The sequence below is a fragment of the Austrofundulus limnaeus genome, unplaced genomic scaffold, assembly GCF_001266775.1.
Source record: "Austrofundulus limnaeus strain Quisiro unplaced genomic scaffold, Austrofundulus_limnaeus-1.0 Scaffold753, whole genome shotgun sequence".
Taxonomy (NCBI): domain Eukaryota; kingdom Metazoa; phylum Chordata; class Actinopteri; order Cyprinodontiformes; family Rivulidae; genus Austrofundulus; species Austrofundulus limnaeus.
Window position 1 is genome coordinate 59,544 of NW_013953155.1, and position 19,324 is coordinate 78,867.

At 43.3% G+C, this 19,324-nt stretch overlaps 2 protein-coding genes across 8 annotated transcripts in view; one reads left to right on the forward strand and one right to left on the reverse strand.

The window, feature by feature from the left end:
• The first annotated feature begins 1,884 nt into the window (after positions 1-1,884).
• znf526 (zinc finger protein 526) lies at positions 1,885-10,614 on the forward strand. 3 transcript variants are annotated; one of them, XM_014028367.1, is made up of 8 exons: positions 1,885-1,959; positions 2,525-2,920; positions 3,008-3,177; positions 3,866-3,961; positions 4,087-4,856; positions 5,160-5,295; positions 5,387-6,922; positions 10,097-10,614. In XM_014028367.1, the coding sequence occupies exons 2-8, from the start codon at positions 2,641-2,643 to the stop codon at positions 10,265-10,267; spliced, it is 3,159 nt and encodes a 1,052-aa protein (XP_013883821.1). In that variant the 5' UTR covers positions 1,885-1,959; positions 2,525-2,640; the 3' UTR covers positions 10,268-10,614. The 3 variants fall into 3 exon arrangements, with proteins under 3 accessions (XP_013883821.1, XP_013883819.1, XP_013883820.1); XM_014028365.1 differs by lacking the exon at positions 1,885-1,959 and adding an exon at positions 1,966-2,275; XM_014028366.1 differs by lacking the exon at positions 1,885-1,959 and adding an exon at positions 1,966-2,220.
• An 899-nt stretch (positions 10,615-11,513) lies between these two features.
• Positions 11,514-19,324, reverse strand: part of cicb (capicua transcriptional repressor b) — a 37,125-nt gene continuing 29,314 nt past the window's right edge. For 4 of the 5 annotated variants that reach the window (XM_014028370.1, XM_014028371.1, XM_014028368.1 and 1 more), the window contains 7 exons: positions 15,462-15,932; positions 15,024-15,361; positions 14,773-14,930; positions 14,521-14,681; positions 14,300-14,434; positions 13,349-13,480; positions 11,514-13,258 (listed from right to left, as the gene is read on the reverse strand). In XM_014028370.1, the coding sequence (XP_013883824.1) occupies positions 12,969-13,258; positions 13,349-13,480; positions 14,300-14,434; positions 14,521-14,681; positions 14,773-14,930; positions 15,024-15,361; positions 15,462-15,932 (1,685 nt within the window). In that variant the 3' untranslated portion in view covers positions 11,514-12,968. The remainder of the gene's footprint in view (positions 13,259-13,348; positions 13,481-14,299; positions 14,435-14,520; positions 14,682-14,772; positions 14,931-15,023; positions 15,362-15,461; positions 15,933-19,324) is intronic. The other variant, XM_014028369.1, reaches the window with a different exon arrangement.

The following is a 19,324-nucleotide window of genomic DNA, read 5'->3' on the forward strand; positions in this document are numbered from 1 at the left end:
TCCTGGAACACCTCACCAGGGGGGCGTCCAGGAGGCATCCTAACCAGATGTTCAAGCCACCTCAACTGGCTCCTCTCGACTTGGAGGAGCAGCAGCTCTACTCTGAGTCCCTCCTGGATGACTGAGCTTCTCACCTTATCTCTAAAGGAGAGCCCAGACACCCTGCAGAGGAAACTCATTTCGAACGCTTGTTTCCGTTATCTCGTTCTTTCAGTCACTACCCAAAGTTCGTGACCAGATGAAGGCAGGAACGTAGACCGACCAGTAAATTGAGAGCTTCGTCTTCTGGCTCAGCTCCCGCTTCACCACGACAAACCGGTACAGTGCTCGCATCACTGCAGACGCAGCACCAATCCACGTGTCGATCTCCCACTCCATTCTTTCCTCATTCGTGAACAAGACTCCAAGAAACTCCTCCACTTGTGGCAGGACCTCCTCCCCGACCCGGAGAAGGCACCCTACCCTTTTCTGGCTCAAGACCATGGTCTCGGATTTGGAGGCACTGATCCTCATCCTGGCTGCTTCACACTTGGCTGCGAACCGCTCCAGTGAGAGCTGGAGATCACGATCTGATGAAGCCAATAGGACCACATCATCCGCAAAAAGCAGAGATGTGATCCTAAGGTCACCAAAAAGGATCCCCTCAACACCTTGGCTGCACCTAGAAATTCTGTCCATAAAACTTATGAAAAGAATCTGTGACAAAGGGCAACCTTGGCGGAGTCCAACTCTCACTGAAAATGAATCTGACATATTACCGGCAATGCAGACCAAACTCTGGCACCAGTTGYACAGGGACCTAACAACCTGTATCAACGGGCCTAGTACCCCATACTCCCGGAGCACCCCCACAGGAATCCCCGAGGGACACGGCTGAACGCCTTCTCCAAGTCCACAAAACACATGTAGACTGGTTGAGCGAACTCCCATGAACCCTCCAGGACCCTGCTGAGGGTGCAGAGAAAACAAACATATGGAAAGAAATGTCTCAGCATTCTGAAAAGTGCTTGCTTCAAGAGACACAAACATTTGATTTAACCTGTGCCATCTCAGCTTCTTTAGCATAACTTTAAGACGTCTGCACTGTCTGAGGGTAACCTTTATTGTTATTTGACCATAAAATAGCAACAAAAAGTTGCATGAAGTTTGCTCTAGGAAAAAAAAAATACTTCACTTCTTTAGATCCATTCATTAAACTTAAGTGAAGAATATTTGCTTGCCTGCAAGTATCCTCACGTTGCAAGTTTGATTTTAATATCTATTAGGATAAGGACTAATACCTATCTAATTGATGACACACACTTCAGTCACTTCTACAYGACTGCGGCTGTTGGCCAGAATGTGATGTCTTCATGAGGTGTCCAACCTTCATTGGATGTTTCAACCCTTAACCAAAATGTCCTCCAGTTGGTGGGTCCAGCAGTGATGACCAGTCACTTTACCTCAGCAATAAATCACCTTTGAAGAAGGCTCTACATATTTTCATAGAGGTTATGATCATAATCCAGCACTCACAGAATTGCTGCAAAATCAATTCAAATAAGTGAAGTAATAGTCTACTATTACTATTAATAGTGATATAGTAATAGTAATAGTGAAATATGAGTCTCTTGGAGGAGAGATGAAACGTTTCACTAAAGAAGAACCAATCCAGAGGACCTATTTATTTTTTCTTTTTCAATTCAAATAAGGAAACTGCCATAAACAAAACAAAACAAAAAAGWTGAACTGTGATAATTATGTAAACAATTTTCAAAATGTGTGCAAAAACGAAATTTTTGTCAGTAATATCTTTAAAAAAAACTACACTTCCCATCATCAAAGTCCCCATTTTGATTGACAGTGGCTCTGTCCAATCAGAAGATCTGAAATACGTTCGACTACCGCATTGGGCGGAGCGTTGTGTATCACAAGAATGAGGCAATCAGCGGGCTAACATTTCATTTCGTGCTTTSTAGTGTAAGTAAAACGAACATCTTTTAGCTTTGTCTACCATTTTAACCAATTTGTCGCAAAGGAGTAACGGAAACACCTGTATGAACTACGAGTGACGACTACAAGAAGGATCGTCCAACCAGAGTAAATGAGCGGGAGCGATAAGGGTAAAGAAGGGCCCGCCGTCGAAGCCATAGAGCTGCGGGGGAAAGTGGGTAGCGCCGCCTGACGGACCGCCCGATAAACCGGCTGCCCCTCTCAGGAAACCGCGGTGCCGAAAAACAGGTCTACTTCATCCGAGGGAGCGCCGCCAACAGCTCTCCATACGCTATCACACAATGTAAACTTAAAAAAGCTCATTTAATTTGGGAGGAAAATAAGAATTGCTTAGCTTCTAGCTGTAGCTTGTGCTATAAAAGTTAGCAACAGAGGCCTGTCTTTTAACTGAAGCCTGTTTAATGTTACTCTAAACGAATTAATATGATCACTGCTGGATATATCTGCTTGTTAATTGGTACTGTTGGTGTAGAAGTCTATTATAAATATAAGATTACACTTTTTCATACGTGATTTTTTTCTGCCTCTGCAGGTGTTTTCATTCACTGGATCTCACCGTGAAGTTTCCCTTTACTTTCTTACTTGCTGCACACATCCTTCTATGATACACTCCCAACCAAGTCAGCACACACACCGAGATAGCCTGTCATGATGGCTGAGCATGGGCAGGAGGAGGCGGGGGGCGAGTATGTGGAACACCAGTACATGTGCAGTGAGTGCCATCAGCTATTCAACACCCTCGAAGAGGTGCTGGTCCACCAGCAGATCCATACAGGCCAGGATGTGGAGGSAGAGGCTGTCCCGGAGATGGGGGAGAGTCAGCACTATCAATGTTTGGAGTGCGGGAGCCTCCTTGTCAATGCGGACGAGCTGCTGCAGCATCAGGAGATGCACATGAGTGAGGCTGGGATGGAGGTGGAGCAGCAAGGTGAAAWAGACAAATGCTGCAAACACACACAAAATATAAAAACACAGAGAGRTAAACTAACACTAATGTTTTTGACTGTTTTTTCAGAGTTTTGTGAGGTTCTGGAGATGGAGGGAGCCAGCTCAGAGGCTCAGGGTTCAGAATCTGTTCACTACCAATGCCTCGACTGTCTGGCTCTGTTTGACTCGCCTGATACATGGCTGGAGCACCGGCGAACCCACAGCAGGAGCAGCACACACAGTAACACACAGACCACAGTAAGGAGCTCAAAACACTGAAGGTTTTGAATGCCTTTGGATGAATTATGGGTTTAATGTTGGGGGTGTCTCAACGCTAGTTTTTYCTCAAACCGAGTACGAGTACTTCAGTTTGGATGACTGAGAATCTACAGAAATATATGACAGTATAATTGGTATCAATAAGTTTCTGTACATGCTGCACCGGAGCAGCCAGCAAGATTCAGGTTAAAATGTAAACCGTGAACTGAACAACCGGGTCAGATAAATATTAAATGGGTAGCATCAGAATTGACATGCTAACATGTAGGGTTCATGCTGGAGACCTGCTTACTTCTTTAAACAGTGAGCTGTGAGCTGAGTGTGTCGTCACGCCAAATTCTGTGCATGCGGGTTGTACTGATGGCATAAAGCGTTCACCCTGGAGTCTGATGGAGCTCACATTTATCCGTGCATTTGTCCACTGAAAAAAAGTTGGTATCGGTTCTGGATATTGGGGCATTTTGAATGAGTATGGGAACTTTTAAAAACACTGGCATTGGGACACCACTATATAATGCTGTTTGAGAAAGCACAAGTTTCAGTCAGACTTGGCCAAACCTCAGATATTAAGTCTCCAATATTGACAAGAGTCTTAATCTGTTTGAGGAAATGTATCTTTTATTTGTTTGGGAATGCATTAACATTTGTTTTTGCTCTTGTGTATGAGGAGTATGTGGTGCAGCCGGACGGCTCCGTCGCTCCTCTGAACAGTGTACAGAACATTGTGCTGAGTGAGCAGCAGGCTGGGGAGATCTTGGCACAGGTATTTTCATTCAAAGCTGGAATAAAGTATTATTTATTTTGATATTTTCTAATGGTGGTCTGCGTTATTTGTCATGAGCGTTCCAGTTCTAGTTTCTACTGAAGCTTTTTCTTGGTGTTTGCCAGGTTCTGTCTCACCAGAAGCAGCAGCAACAGCCAAAGAAGCGTTCGTCTGCCTCGAAATCCCCCCGCTCCTCCTACCTGCTGCCCCCCATCACCCCGGCGCCAGGCTCTGCCACCATGCACCTGCAGATCCTCACGGCTCAGGCTCTGGCCGACAGCTCCACCGCTCAGAGTGCGCTCCGCTTCAAGCAGCCCCCTCTGCTCTGCGTGGGCCAGAGCTCGCCAGCAAAGCCGGGGGTCTTGGAGAACGGTGTTCAGAGGCTGGAGCTGAGGCTGGCCCCCGCTGTGCACGCTGACTACCAGCAGCAGCAAACAGAACTGGTGGTCATTCACCCTTACGAATGCTCCGAATGCTCTCTTCTCTTCCAAACCCCAGAGGACTTCCTGCAGCACCAAGGAGAGCACTTCCTCTGCCAGGACAAGGAGAGCGGAGGGCGGGGGGTCATGACCGGCCTCGAGGAGCTGCGAGGAAGAGAGGAGTCCGCAGAAAGCGCRGAGGACCCGAGGAGCAGAGTCGTGGAGAAGAAAGCGGTGGTACGAGCCAAGGCCTTGCAGTGCCAGCTCTGCAGCCGCTCCTTCACCTCGGTCAACCGGCTGGCCGCTCACCAGCGTGTGCACGAGGAGGGCACGCACCGGTGTCCGGACTGCGGCAGGTTGTTCAAGAAGGCCATGTCACTGCACACGCACATGCGCACGCACTCGGGTGTCGCACGCTATCTGTGTGTGGACTGTGGCGGCGGCTTCACCACCGAGATGACCCTCATCATGCACAGGTGAACATTCTATTAATATTATTAATCACWACTGAAWTGAGGGCGATATGTTTGTCTGTCRTGTTAGCAAAACATTAACTGTGTGTCGATAACTGAAAACCAGTGGGACTCAACCCAAAAGCTAACAAATGACCCATAACGCTCATAAATGTTGTAACGTTCRCAATTAACATGATTTCATTTTGAAAACTCGTGCATAAAATTCATCAGGTGATGTGTTTTGTTTCATGCAAGAAATGTCATTCCTGCAGTTATGAGGTGGATTCTTTTCAGTTTTTTATATTTTCCTCCTGGTTTTTGCAGGAAGTCACATGTYGCAGATCCTTTTCACAAGTGTCAGTTCTGCAACAAAACCTTCACCAACATGACCAAGTACCTCTACCACCGCCGGACCCACCTCAACCGTGATGCATCTGACACAGCCGCTGCTGTCTTTGTGGTAGGAAAATGCCAACCTTCCTTTCTTTTGATTGCTTCACTCCCTCTTTTTAGTCCTTTTTTTTTTGACAAATTCTTCTCATCTGCTTCAGGCTTCACCTCCAAGAAGAGCATCCGTCACGGCTCTYGCCATCCTGCAGAGAGTAAGAGAGTCCAAGATGTCCGACCTGCTGGCGCCTCTGACAGAGAAAGAGATGGCAGCTTTAGACATGTCAAATGACATCTCCCCTAACAGAACGGACACAAGCGAATCAACGATGAAGCAGAAGGCTGGYGAAATGCCGGCGTCTGATTCAGCTGATGGAAACCAACAGTTGAAAACAGACGATGCCCCTAATTCAAGTTTAAAGTCCGTTTCTTTGGTTGGCAGTGGAGTTACGATGAACACTGCCGTCTCAGGAAAAGCTGCTTGGACCTCGTCTTCAGACAGAGAGCCTTTTTGTTGCCGTTCATGCCACAAAACCTTTACTTCTCAGCTGCTGCTCGCCCATCACCGGCGCCAGTCCCACACCCTGCAGCGCAGGTTCACGTGCGGCATTTGTGGGAAGTCTTTCAAGAAGCAGATCCACGTTCAAAACCACATGCGGATACATACGGGGGAGAAGCCCTTCCAGTGTTCGGACTGTGGGAAGACCTTCTCRTTGCTGGCCAACCTGATGAGGCACACGCTCATTCATTCCGGCGTGCGCCCGTACCRCTGCGACGTCTGCTACCGCTCCTTCTCCCAGTCGTCCAACCTGCGTCAGCACAGCCTGCTGCACTCCAGCGCGCCCAGACTCACCTGCCCCGCGTGTCCTGCCACGTTTCGTTGGGCCAACAAACTGGCRGCGCATCGTTTTACCCAGCATCCAGGAGCTCCAGCTCCTTTTCCCTGTCCTCACTGTGAAACCGGCTTCCTGACTCGGAGCCAGCGGGAGCGACACTGTGTGGAGCAGCACGCCGCACAGCTGCAGGCTGCAGAGGAAAGACGAGACCTCAGCTCAGAACCCTCTACCTCAACAACCATCGTTACAGAACCAGGGGAGTCCAGCTGTTTGCTGAAAGAGACTTTGGATTGCAACATCTGTGGGAAGAAGCTGAATTCTGCTGCCAATCTGCGACTTCACAGACTGAGTCACTTTGCTCTGGGCGGCAGGCGGCCCCGCTGCGCCCCYGGCAAGCGGCCGAAGGCTCACCAGTGTCCCATCTGTGGCAAACTGTTCGTGTCGTCMTCCGCCGTCGCGCTCCACCAGCGAGTCCACACGGGCGAGCGGCCGTTCCCCTGCCAGGTGTGCGGGAAGCGCTTCCGGCAGAGCACGCACCTGCGGGAGCACCTGCGCACGCACTCGGGCGAGCGGCCGTTCCGCTGCGAGATGTGCGGGAAGGGTTTCATCCAGAGCATGCATTTGACGGAGCACCGCCGGACRCACACGGGCGAGCGGCCACACGAGTGCCCGCTGTGCGGCAAAGCCTTCAAGACCCTCTCCAACCTGCGGAACCACAAGAAGACCCACGCCAGGCGGCAGAAGCTYGACGAGGAGGCGGCTGCCCAGGCTGTCGTGGAGACCGGCGCCGCCRTGGCCGTGGTGGACGCCTCTGCAGCGAACACGCCTCAGCTAATCCAGATCCAGACCTCAGATCTACAGCAGGTAGGAGCTWAAACTTCAGCTGCTTAAAGCTTACTCACTGTTAGGGCTGCCACAAACGATTATTTTTATAATSGATTTATCACCGATTCTTTTTTTTCGATTAGTCGACTAATCGGATCATACGTTAATTGAATATAAAACATACAACTTATTGCGCCAGAATGCAGCTGTTATTATATAACCATGGTTAGATTTTAGCTATATGCTAACTAAAAATAATTGCTGTGGAAGGCAAGTTCTGCTCTGCAGATATTGCACAGGTTTCTCTTTCATTTTCTTAAAATGATCCCACACTTTTGAGCTCCGTTGGTTGGTAGCCATGACACCAGAGCCTGTCTGTATAATGTCTTGTGACGTCCACGGCCTACMCCAGTTACCACTACTGTGCATGTGTGTCAAGGACAGAAAGGCAGATGTGGCAGTGGAAGSTGTCAAAGCAGTTTGGAGAGAAAAACAAAGTAAAGAACAAAATAAACAGAAAAGAAAACGATTAATCGATTATTAGTCAACGATTATTTTAATAATCGATTAGTCGTTGACTAATTGACTCATAGTGGCAGCCCTACTCACTGTGAAGTATGAATCAAACATTAAAAGATGACCCTGAACTAAATAAAATAAAGCTCAATATTAAATAAAATAAAACATTTTCTAAATTTAGAAACATTATACAGTAAATGCTATATTGTTGTTTAATACTTCCATACATGACTTACTGTGTGGAAATTTGGGGAAATTCCTATAAAACCAATACAAAACCTATTTACTGTATATGTTTCAGAAGAAAGCTATACGAATTATAAATGCATTAGATGATTGTCATCCAAGAAATGACATATTTATCACATTGCATACTTTTAAACTTTTATGATTTAGTAAAACTTAGAACAGCATTGACAATGTACAAAGTTTATACTAAAGTCCTTCCACATTGTTTACAGAAGTGGTTCAAAATTAAAGAAACAAATTATGAATTCAGAAAGAAAGATTTATTTAGAAAAACAAAGGTTAGGACAAATATTAAAAATAATTGTACCTCTGTTAGAGGGATTTGTGTTTGGAATAATTGCTGTGAAGAGTTAAAACTGTGTTCTTCACTAACTAAATTTAAAATAATGTATAAAAACTATTTGTTACAGAAATATACTAAGTTTTGATTGATTGTTTGCTGCTGCTAGAGTTTTGTTACAAATTTGGTTAGGGTTAAAATTTTTATTTAATAAAATCTATAAGAAAGATGTTGATTTGATTTTGATAACGTATGAATAAAAAGTGAAGGTATTAAAGCTTAGGCTTCTACCTACACATTTTTTTTCAGTCTATGCCTTGTCTTTTTGACACTGACAGGAATTTAAAGATTGTGTATTATTTTATTTCTGTATTTTTTTTCTGTAGTTGTTCAGATGGACTGGTTTTGGTGATTTAAAAAAAAAAATTATTCAAACAATAAACAAAAGTCAGATCCAGAAAAAAAAATGGTGCGGTTAGTTTTTAAGGTATTGTAAGAAAATACGGCTGAAGTCAGATGAAAACACCAGTGTTAAATAAAATGATCTGTGATAAGAAATAATGTCATACAACACCAGAATTCTGGAGTGGGGGTTTATTTTGCCACTGGCTGACAAGTCAAAACCACACACTGAATTAAAAACAGGAAGTCCCCCTTATAAATACAGCCCAGAAATCTTCAATGCCTGAGTTCGCCCCCTGCTGGCTTACGGCTGAATCCCAGGCATTCGGACAAACAATCTTCACTCTTATGTAATTACAGCTTTAAAAATATGTGTTGTTTAATGATTCGGACATGTATCTACCCTATATAATTAACACGTAATATAACCAACATTATAAAAGTATTATAAAATGAGGAAACCCTAATACTCTGGTGGTGTTTGTAATCAGTACTGAGCTATAATAACTATAAATTTCTTCAATATATTGGAAGCATTTGTGAAATGCAGGTTCACACTCAATGTAAACAACCTGTTCAGCTAAATCTGGTCACACGTTTTGTCTGAACCTCAGTGAGCTTTATGTCCATCTCATCTGCTTCGACATGGAGCACTAAACAGTAAAAGGCAGATTTCATTAGGGGTGGGATTTTTTACTCTCTCACGATTCGATTCTGATTTTTGATTCAATTCAAAATCGATTTTTCATTCAAAGCTGATAATGTGAGCCCATTTGCCGTGTTTCCAAAGTGCTTCATCTTCATTTTGCAAACCTTGCACAAAGTGACGCTCACGTCAAACTCAGACTCATTCAGTAAAAACCAAAACGAGCCCAAATCTTTGCATTCAATGAAGACGGGGGTCAGTTGAATCAATCTTTCCTCCAGTTCTGTAGCTTCCTCTTTGTTTTGGTGCTTTCTGCACATTCATGTTCCAGAAGCAGCTGCGTGATGATGTCAGGATGTAGTTACACAATGGAGGCTGACGGCCATTGGATTTGCTTTTATTTTTTATTTATAAAAATCGATTTTGGGACATTTTAAATTGATTCTGAATCTTTGTAAATGAGAATCACATTTCTGATGTAAAAAGATTTTTTGCTGCACCCCTAGTTTTTATATTTTATTGGAAATCCAGTCAAACCATTTCTGCTTCAGAGGAACTTCAGAGGCGTAGCAGCAGCAGGTTAATATCTGTTCCTCATGCTGCCTTGGTTCTTAAATAAAATCTCACTCTGATAGAAAGAACTTATAGGATTTGTTCAAAAGTATTTCATGAAAGGAAATCTAATTTCTTTTATTATTTCTAATTGAGACACATGCTGACTCAGCTTTTCAGATTACACCAGTGGCCTTGTCACTGATGATGATGTTTTCTAAAGAAATGTTTCTAATCTACTTAATCCCTGATATTTGAACCTTATACTAATTAGAAAAAAACTAAATATAATTTTTCAGAAGCATTTTTCTTGCTGCATATATTTGTGCAGATGTTTTATTATGACTTTAGTCATTTATAACATGCTCCACTGTAAAGAATCACAGCAATTAGCCTTTTTTCTATCCTTAAGAATGGCCCCAAATATCTTTTTAAATACAATTTAGGTCTGGATAAGTAAGGAATTTAGAAATAAAAATTGCATAGTAACCCTTGTATGAATGACAGGGCTTGCTTCTTATTTTGCGTCTTATTTAATTTTCATTTGGAATATTCCTCCTCACAGGCGCGAGGCACCCCCACCATCATGTGTAACGAGTTTGGAGAGACCATCGCCATCATTGAGACCAGTGAAGGAGGGGCGCTGCCTCTGGAGCAGGCGCTGGAGATCTACCAGACCGCTCTGGAGAACGGCCTCGCCGTGGACACCGTCGCAGATGGGCTGCAGCTGCTGTGATTGAAGAGAATTAATGCTTCAAAGATGAATGGACTGAATCAGTACAGCTCTTTATATTGACTGAGACAAAACGATTCATGATTATTTAACAAAAGATTGATGTTTAGTAGGATTTACTGGATACTTAGATATTTATGTTTTGGACAATTAATTTGGCAAACAGACCAAAGTGTGTCAGTGTCCCTGTTGAGTGAAGCTACAAAGATTAAAGTGGTGAAATCATTTGATATGTTAATGTAGTTGAGGACCATTGTTTTGTGCCACAGATGACATTTGTATTAATAAATTTAATTATGTTTGTCATAAAGAAGTTTAAAATAAAATTAAAAAAATATTTAAAATCATCATTTCTTAGTACTTAAACTGTATGAACTTTATTTTTTCCTGGTGGTGGAGACTGATGCATCCAGTGCTCCAAAACATCTCTATTTTGATATTTTGGGATAGACGAAATAAGACCAAACTCTTGTTCAACTACCCCATCTATGTAAGGTATGGGTAAAAAAAAAACACAAACTTGAATAAATAAGCTTAATTAAATAATCTGACCCATCATATCTAAATGAGGATTAATCTAAAAGTGGAAAAAGAGGCAGATAGTGTTTTGATTAAAACATTTGCAAAAATTGCATTTTGTCAAAATATAACAAATGTGTTATCAATGTATCATTTGAATGAACTGTCTGAAATACTAAAAAATGTTTTCTGAAGCACTTTTTTGAGGAGTGGCAACAAAAATCGTGATTTTGAGGAAAAACGCCTTAATTTGTTTTTAGATTTTCCCAGAAGCTTTTGTTTCTTTCTAGTTGGGAAATCTCAATATTCAAATACTATTTGAGGTTTCTTCTTTAAAATGACAAAAAATTCTCATTAAGATTACAGAAATTATAATCGAGACCAAATATTTATGCATTATAACCAACAAGACCAATTAAGTCATATCTCTGGATCCACTTATATCAGGATGATCTAAGTATAAAATGTAGCTTTTAAAGCCAGGAATCTGAAAATGTGATGAAGTCATTTTGACCAAATTTGACTTAATACTTGTTTCGAAATGATGGGTCACAAATACGTAACAATTAAAATTACAATATAATTGGGGCAGGTTAATCATTCCTGTCTAAGCAGAAGTATAACTATTACACCTATTTTTACTAAATAATGAAAACAAATTAACATTTTAATGATTTATGTTAATATTAATAAGTAAAACAACACAAGACCTTTTGTTCCATTTTATGTATTTATTCTTCAGTAATGTTTTAAAAGTCAACTTATGGTCAATGACAGATTTTTTTTTCCATATCAATATTGAGTCTACCGACTCTACAGTATTTATTTACAACACAACCAAGTCTTGCACAAAGACAACCAGTATTATGTTCTACCAGCTCTCTTTGATTCATCACCTCCCTTTACTTCCCAGGTTCTTTTGTTTTTTCTCTACCATTCTACAAAGGGAGGTCAGGAGAGAGCAATAAAGTGACAAAAGGAGGAAGGAGGGGAGGACAGAGGTGCAGGGAGGAGATGTAGAAAAAGTGTTGAGGTTATAGAAATGGAGCTTGGTGGGGGAAAGAGGCATACTAGGTTCTCTAAAAACATACGGTTTATTACTGTTGAAACGACATAAAAGGTCCGTGTTATTCCTGTAAAAATGAAGAGTAAAAAGAATCACACCACAGGTCCTTGCTGAGGTGAGAGGCCAGTCAAGGGAAGACTACAATGGAGGAAATGTACAGGTGTGAAGCAGCACCTGCCTCCAAAATCATTTTAAAAAAACAAACATGAAAGCTGATGCTGGCAGAAATAAAACTGCCACAAAACAAAATAAATGGACAAGGGTTCATTAATGATATACGGTAATAAAAACAGTACAACAACAAATWGAATATGAAAATGTTAAATATAAAGCAAGATGTTTAAAAAAACACAATAAAACTGCTTGGCAATAGAAGTCATTTTGAAGTCTGACCTCTCTAAGAACCAGGATGTGCCCGGTGACTCTGACCCTCTTCCTTTCTTCATGGCTAACGAGAGGCACAGGAATGCTCGCTTCTCACCTACTGGTGTCTGCGAGGGTCGCTCCAGGAATGATGGCACCGCCAAAAGTCTGTTTTTCAGTACAACGCCCCCCTCTGAAGGTCTCCGGGTGAGAAATAGATCTCTGGAGGTCCACTGAAATCTTTATTTTTTTAAGTCAGTGTTTCAGACTCTTAAGGGACCAGCCCTCAAAGGTCAGCAGAAACAGTCCCAACAGTTGAGTTCACACACAGGTTGTTCCTCAAAGCTTACTGCCTTTACTCATCTAAAGGGATTTAAAAACACAACAAATATCAAAACATAGATCCAACTCTTTTAAAACCGTTCGTTGTCTCAGCAGAAGCAGGTTTCTCTTTCTAAAATAAAAACCGTTTCATCTTCAAGGCAAATGAGTGCAGCCGTGCATGATGGTCCTTCGTCCACTGGCATCTGTCTAAGGGGGTTAATATACATAGTGCTAATGTAGGATTTTCTGTGCCACTCCTTTTAGATGTCCATTTTTTGGTGCAAAGTCCATGTTTAAAAAAAAAAAAAAAGAGTTCAAATATTGCAAACAATCATATCTCGCGCTCAGCGACTGCAGATTCAGAGTATGGATGTGGAAAGCATGGAGGGTGGAAGAGTACGACACGAGGAGTTACTGATTGTCCGCCGGCACTCATCTAGAAGAGTCCTGGGAGTCACGAGGATCCTCTGGGCTTGCCGGGGTCCCTGGCTCCATCTCTTCATCCTGCAGGTCTCCACCTCCCTTTGCAGATCCATCTCCTGACTGGGAGCCTGATGGTCCCGGGAGCGAGGAGGTGGAATCTGAGGGGCCTAAAGCGGCGGCGTCAGAGGGAGTTGCAGTCTGCATGATCTTCTGCCGCACCTCCCTGATCTTCAGCTGCAGACACACTTTAGTGGGAAATATGTCGGAGTATCTTGTCTGGAATGCTGCAGTGGCCTGGGCTGGAAGGAGAAGGAGTGGAATCAGAAACCAACTCTGGAGCGTGCTGTTTGCTCTCAAATACACGAGGAGGGTTTCCTGATGTCTCCTACCTGATGGAAAGAAGCCCTGCTCCTGGAACAGCTGCATGACGAGCGCTCTCCTCTGGTCTAGTGTCCGCCGCAAGGAGGAGTACGGCACTTTTTCAAACTCCAGTTCTGCCAGGATGTCTTCTCCATCTGTCGCTGCAAACGCAACACAAACAGAAAGACTGAGCCGTCAGGAAACTCATCAGAACGTTTAGTGTCTTTGTCTGCCGGAGGAGCAGGAAACAAGTCAGAAATAGATCAAACATCCAACCAGGTTTTTTAGATAAACGTGTGAAAAGGGATCGACTGAAGCAGACGTCAAGCGACCTTTTTTTAAACCACTATTTCAGGAATAAATTAAGAGCTTATTTATTCCACGCATGATCTGAAAGGCTGCCAATGTTCCTACTTCCACAACACCACGCTCATGTGCTTAATACTTGTACAATCAGACAAAAACCTTAATTTACCTCCTGAGTTCCAAGCTTGGAGAAGAAACTCGTGTCTAAAATCTGTGATGTAAGTAAGTAAAGTTTTATTTATATAGCGCCTTTCACAGAAATAAATTCACAAGGTGCTGTACATTCAGGGAAGGGGGGAGGGGGCAGTTAAGACTGGTCATGCAGCAAACACAGTTGTGCTACCTTTAGACAAACAAAACAGAAAAACTAAAAAACCACAAGGGAAAATGAGGAAAAAAGCAAAAACATTATATCAACACTGTGACACACTATGGTGTTAATGAAAAAACTTCTGCATAGAGCAGGATTATTAGCCAGAGGAGTAAGTGAGTTTTAAGGGGGCCTGAAGAATCCAGACCCCAAGGCCAGCACAGCCAAAGTTCAGAATATTGATAGTCAATTGTTATTCTGTGGGGCCTCAGCTTCCTCAGGATCTAATAGACTCCAAAATACTGATTTCATGTATTTGGATAATATCACTGACTAGTTCATCTTAATTTTCTGAGTTTATTACCTGCCCTGTCGAAGGTGAAGATGTCTCCCTCACACTTGGCGGCACTTTTAGGCGTGTTGGGCTCAGAGCTGCAGCTGGAGCGCCGCCGACTCTTTCTCTTTGGGGAAACTTGATCATCAGTGGCAGAATCCAAATCTGTAAGGTGGTTAAAAAAAACTACTTAAAGACCACACACACACACAAAAAAAACTATTTCACAACACAAGCAGTATGAGTGAGACCAGTTGAGTTCTTCCTCTTGCGACGGTAGCTGCCCAGGATGGCGCGAGGCGAGGTGGCCAGACTCTGCAGGGTGGGAGAGGGCAAAACCTCCTCAGGTCGAAACTCCGGCAGCTCTGCAAACCGCTCCTCGAAATATACCTCTGAAAGAACCCTGCCAGTCCAACAAACGCACACACACACACACAACACAGTATATACACACTGTCCTGCAACATTCTCTACACAAAAGCTTCACAGAGGCACTGACTCACTTGTCAACAGAGTCAAAGGTCTTCTTCAGCGGTGGTGGGCGGGCTTTGATCTTTTTGGGTGTAGGGCAGTCTTTGTCAGACTGCGGGGGTGGCAGAGCAGGTTCTGAGCCCGACGGAGGGGGGAGAGGAGAGGACGGGAGAGACTCCTTCCACCCGCCCTGCAGAAAGATTGCAGGTGATTTATGAGAACATGGATCGTCTGCCTGGGTACACCAGCTGGGCTGTGTTGTAGAGAGTGACTCTTCTCTCACCTCTTTGGATGTTGTGCTGTCCCTGCTCCTGGTGTCTGAGGAGTCTGCAGTACTGGAGCCCTCCAGGGGTCTGTCAGAGGATGGCAGCTCCTCAGCTGCATGCACTGATAGAGACTCTGTCTGCACTAACGGCTCAGGATCAAAAGAGAAATGGCTGTTTGCTGCAGCTTCCCTCTCCTTTTCCTTCTCCCGTTCTCTCTCTCTTTCTCTCTCCCTCTCCCGCTCCCTGTCCTTGCCTCGGCCTCCTCCATCATAGCTGCCTACAGGGATGGTTGCCACCATTGCCTTCACTTTCTGAGGGATCCTGACTGGAAGCTGTGATAACTTGTGTGCACTGCCTGCAAATCAGAAAAAAAATGTAAAAATTAGTTGTCAAAACAATACAACTAACTCAGACTGTCCACTTTTAATACTGAATGAAAACAGCTTTAATCATACCAGGTGCTTGGATCTGAATTGGAGGACTGCAGGGTCTGATGGACACAGCTGATCCACCAGGAGGCGCTGCTGAGCTGCTGCTGATTGAGGTTGTCTTCTGCCTCTCAGTCTGTCTGTCTGAATGTGAGAGGACTTCTGCCTGCCTGTCGCTCAGCCTGTCGCTGGATCGATCAGCAGACCTGTCTGGAGGCGGGTGTCTGTCCACCTGTCTGTCTGGAGGGAGCTGTGGGTGTGGGAGCGCCACGCCTGTGGGGGTTGCTGTGTGTTTGGGCAGGATGTGAGGAGAAGTGCTTGAAGGGCTCGAGACAGAGTAGACCACACTAGGGGGCACTGCTGCCATAGAGACCACCCCTGTTGCCATGGTGACGCTTGGTGAAGGAGGGTAGATGGCTGTGACTATCTGGCCCCCGGAGGCGGAGGCTGAGGTGGAGGGCTGGGGGGACTGAGCTGTGGCTAGGAGGGGAGGCTGACCTGGATAAATAGACAGGAGTGATAATTCATAAAAAGTTCCACATGAAAAATGAAAAAACACACATTCTACCTCCAGTTATTCAAAGCAGCTACCCTCTCTCTCTCAACAATACAATCCCTGGCAAAGAAGTATGGAATCACCAGTCTTGGATGAGCAGACATTTCATTCTGTAAAACAAACTCAGATCAAAAACATGATACAATAATAAGGTCATTCCAAAGTGCAACTTGTTGGCTTTCAGGAACACTCAAAGAAATGAAGAGAAAACATTGTGGAAGTCAGTGAATGTTACTTTTATTGACCAAGCACAGGGGGAAAAATATGGAATCACTCAAACTGGAGGTAGAAAATATGGACGCACCCAGTCAATTTCCTTTCCCTAAATGGACACCTGCCTCAGATTAGATCTGCTCATTAGTCTGCAGTTAAAAACACCTGCAGTCATGACAMCTTGGAGGGCTGCTGGACGAAGTGGAGTGGCAAGAACCATGGCTCCAACAAGAGAAATGTCTCTTGAAACCAAAGAGAGGATTGTGAAACTTCTTGAAGAAGGTAACTCTTCACACATRGTCGTTAAAGATGTGGGCTGTTYACAGTCAGCTGTATCCAAGATATGGACCAAATACAAACAGCATTGCATGGTTKTTAAAGCCAAGTGTACTGGTAGACCAAGAAAGACATCAAAGCATCAAGACAAACAACTTAAGGTCATTTGTCTTGAAAACCAAAAAAGTAGAACTAAACAGATGAAGCATAACTGGGAGGAAGCTGGAGCCAATGTATGTGACCAAACCGTAAGAAGTCGCCTAAAGGAAATGGGATTTCAATACAGGAAAGCTAAAAGAAAACCATCATTGACACCTAAACACAAAAGAACAAGACTGCAATGGGCTAAGGAGAGGCAAACATGGACTGCGTATGACTGGATGAAAGTTATCTTCAGTGATGAGTCAAGAATCTGCATTGGACAAGGTGATGATGCTGGAACTTTTGTTTGGTGCCGTTCCAGTGAGATTTATGAAGAGGACTGCCTGAAGAAAACAACCAAATTTCCACAGTCCTTGATGATATGGGGCTGCATGTCAGGCAAAGGCACTGGGGAGATGACTGTGGTTAATAATTCTTCTATCAATGCACAAGTTTACATTGACATTTTGGACAGTTTTCTCATCCCTTCAATTGAACAGATGTTTTTGAGGTGATGAAATAATTTTCCAAGATGACAATGCATCGTGCCATAGGGCAAAAACAGTGAAGCCATTCCTTGGAGAAAGACACATTCAGTCGATGTCATGGCCTGCAAATAGTCCAGATCTCAACCCAATTGAAAACCTGTGGTGGAAATTGAAAAAAATGGTCCACAAGAAGGCTCCAACCTGCAAAGCTGATCTGGCAACTGCTATCAGAGAGTTGGCACCAAATAGATGAAGAATACTGTTTGTCACTCATCAAGTCCATGCCTCAGATACTGCAAGCTGTTATAAAAGCCAAAGGAGGTGCAACTAAATACTAGTGATGTACTTTGAATGGTCTTTTGTTTATCTGTTTTTCATGATTCCATACTTTTTTTTCCTCAGAATTGAGTGATTCCATGTTCTCTTTTCCCCAGTGCTTGGTCAATAAAAGTAGCATTCACTGACTTCCACAATGTTTTATCTTCATTTCTTTGAGTGTTCCTGAAAGCCAATAAGTTRCACATTGGAATGATCTTATTATTGTATCATGTTTTTGATCTGAGTTTGTTCTACAGAATGAAATGTCTGAATGAGTGCTCATCCAAGACTGGTGATTCCATACTTTTTGCCAGGTAAATGTCTGAATGAGTGCTCATCCAAGACTGGTGATTCCATACTTTTTGCCAGGGCTTGTATGTTCAGATCCTATTGGGCAGCTGGCAGCGTGACTTAGGACCATCAGGGYGTTCTATTACTCAAGGCCTGCTCTCTCAGTACGAGTGGTTTTGCATTAAGACCCTGGATTTAGTTTCCCCTTTAAAAACCAGCGGTCCTAAACTCTCGCCCCAGCTGTGGTTGAATACACGAGCGGCCAGACGTCAGTGTAGAAAAGCAGAGCGTAAATGGAAGAAAGACAAATTACAGGTCTCTTTTATCAACTTGAAAATGTCTTGGAAATTTTAATCAGGCCACAGTTAAATCTGAAAAAAACAAATATTTCTCCCAACTTAGTGCCTCGAATTGTCATAATCCTCGGGTTCTTTTTGAGACTTAACTTTATTTTAAACGTGCCTCAGTCTGCTAGCCTAGAGGGCTCTGTAGACATCTGTAATAAATTTAGCAGGTACTTCATTGAAAAGGTTGAGTCAACCAGGGCATCGATTCCACACTCCACAGTTGATCCCTCTGTCTTGTCCCTTGCTCTGCTGTCTTCAGTCARTTTGAGACTGTTTCTATTAATTTTTAAGGGACGTTGTTGATCATATGAGACCTTCGGTTCCCCTGCTGATCTTTTTCCTGCATCGTTTTTTAAAGAAATTTTTCCATCTGTAGGTCCCTTGGTTCTTGCCATTATAAATACCAGTATTGCTACTAGTGAAGTTCCAGATGTTTTTAAACATGCGGTAGTGAAACCATTAATAAAAAAAAAACCTGGACTTGACCCCGCAGTTTGTGCAAAGTTTAGACCTGTTTCAAAACTTCCATTTATTTCTAAAATTTTGGAGAAAATAGTTTTTATTCAACTGAACACCTTTTTAAATGAGAATGGAATTTTTGAAACTTTTCAGTCTGTTTTAAACATTTGCACAGCACTGAAACGGCTCTGGTGAGAGTTTACAATGATATTCCTATGGCAAATGATTCTGGTCACTTTGTGGTCCTGGTACTTCTGGATCTGACTGCAGCTTTTGATACTGTTGACCACAGTATCCTGCTATCATTTGGAACACTGGGTTGGGATCACAGGAGCAGCATTAGATTGGTTTCATTCTTACCCAAGTCGCAGATGTTTTAGTGTTAATGTTGGGAACTTCTTTTCTGCCTCAGAGCCTCTTTCCTGTGGGGTTCCACAGGGATCGATTCTTGGACCGCTTTTGTTTTCTTTATACCTGCTTCCTCCAGGGTATGTTTTTATATAAAACAACTTTCTGTACTTGAAAACCGTCTCCTGCTTTTTGCAAAACTGTGTGTCTTGACTTTTGATTTTCTGGGTGAAAGTTATTGGTTGTTDGTGACAACCAAACTTTAATGTTATTGCCCCGAAAATCACCACTTGCCACATTAGGAAACATGGTCTGTCTTTTCATTGCTATGCTGATGATTGTCAGATCTACCTGCCCTTGAAACCTGGTAATAGAGCTTTCTTCCCAGTTGCTATTAAAATGTCTAGATGACATTAAGGATTTGATGGCTGCAAATTTTTTAAGTTTTAATGA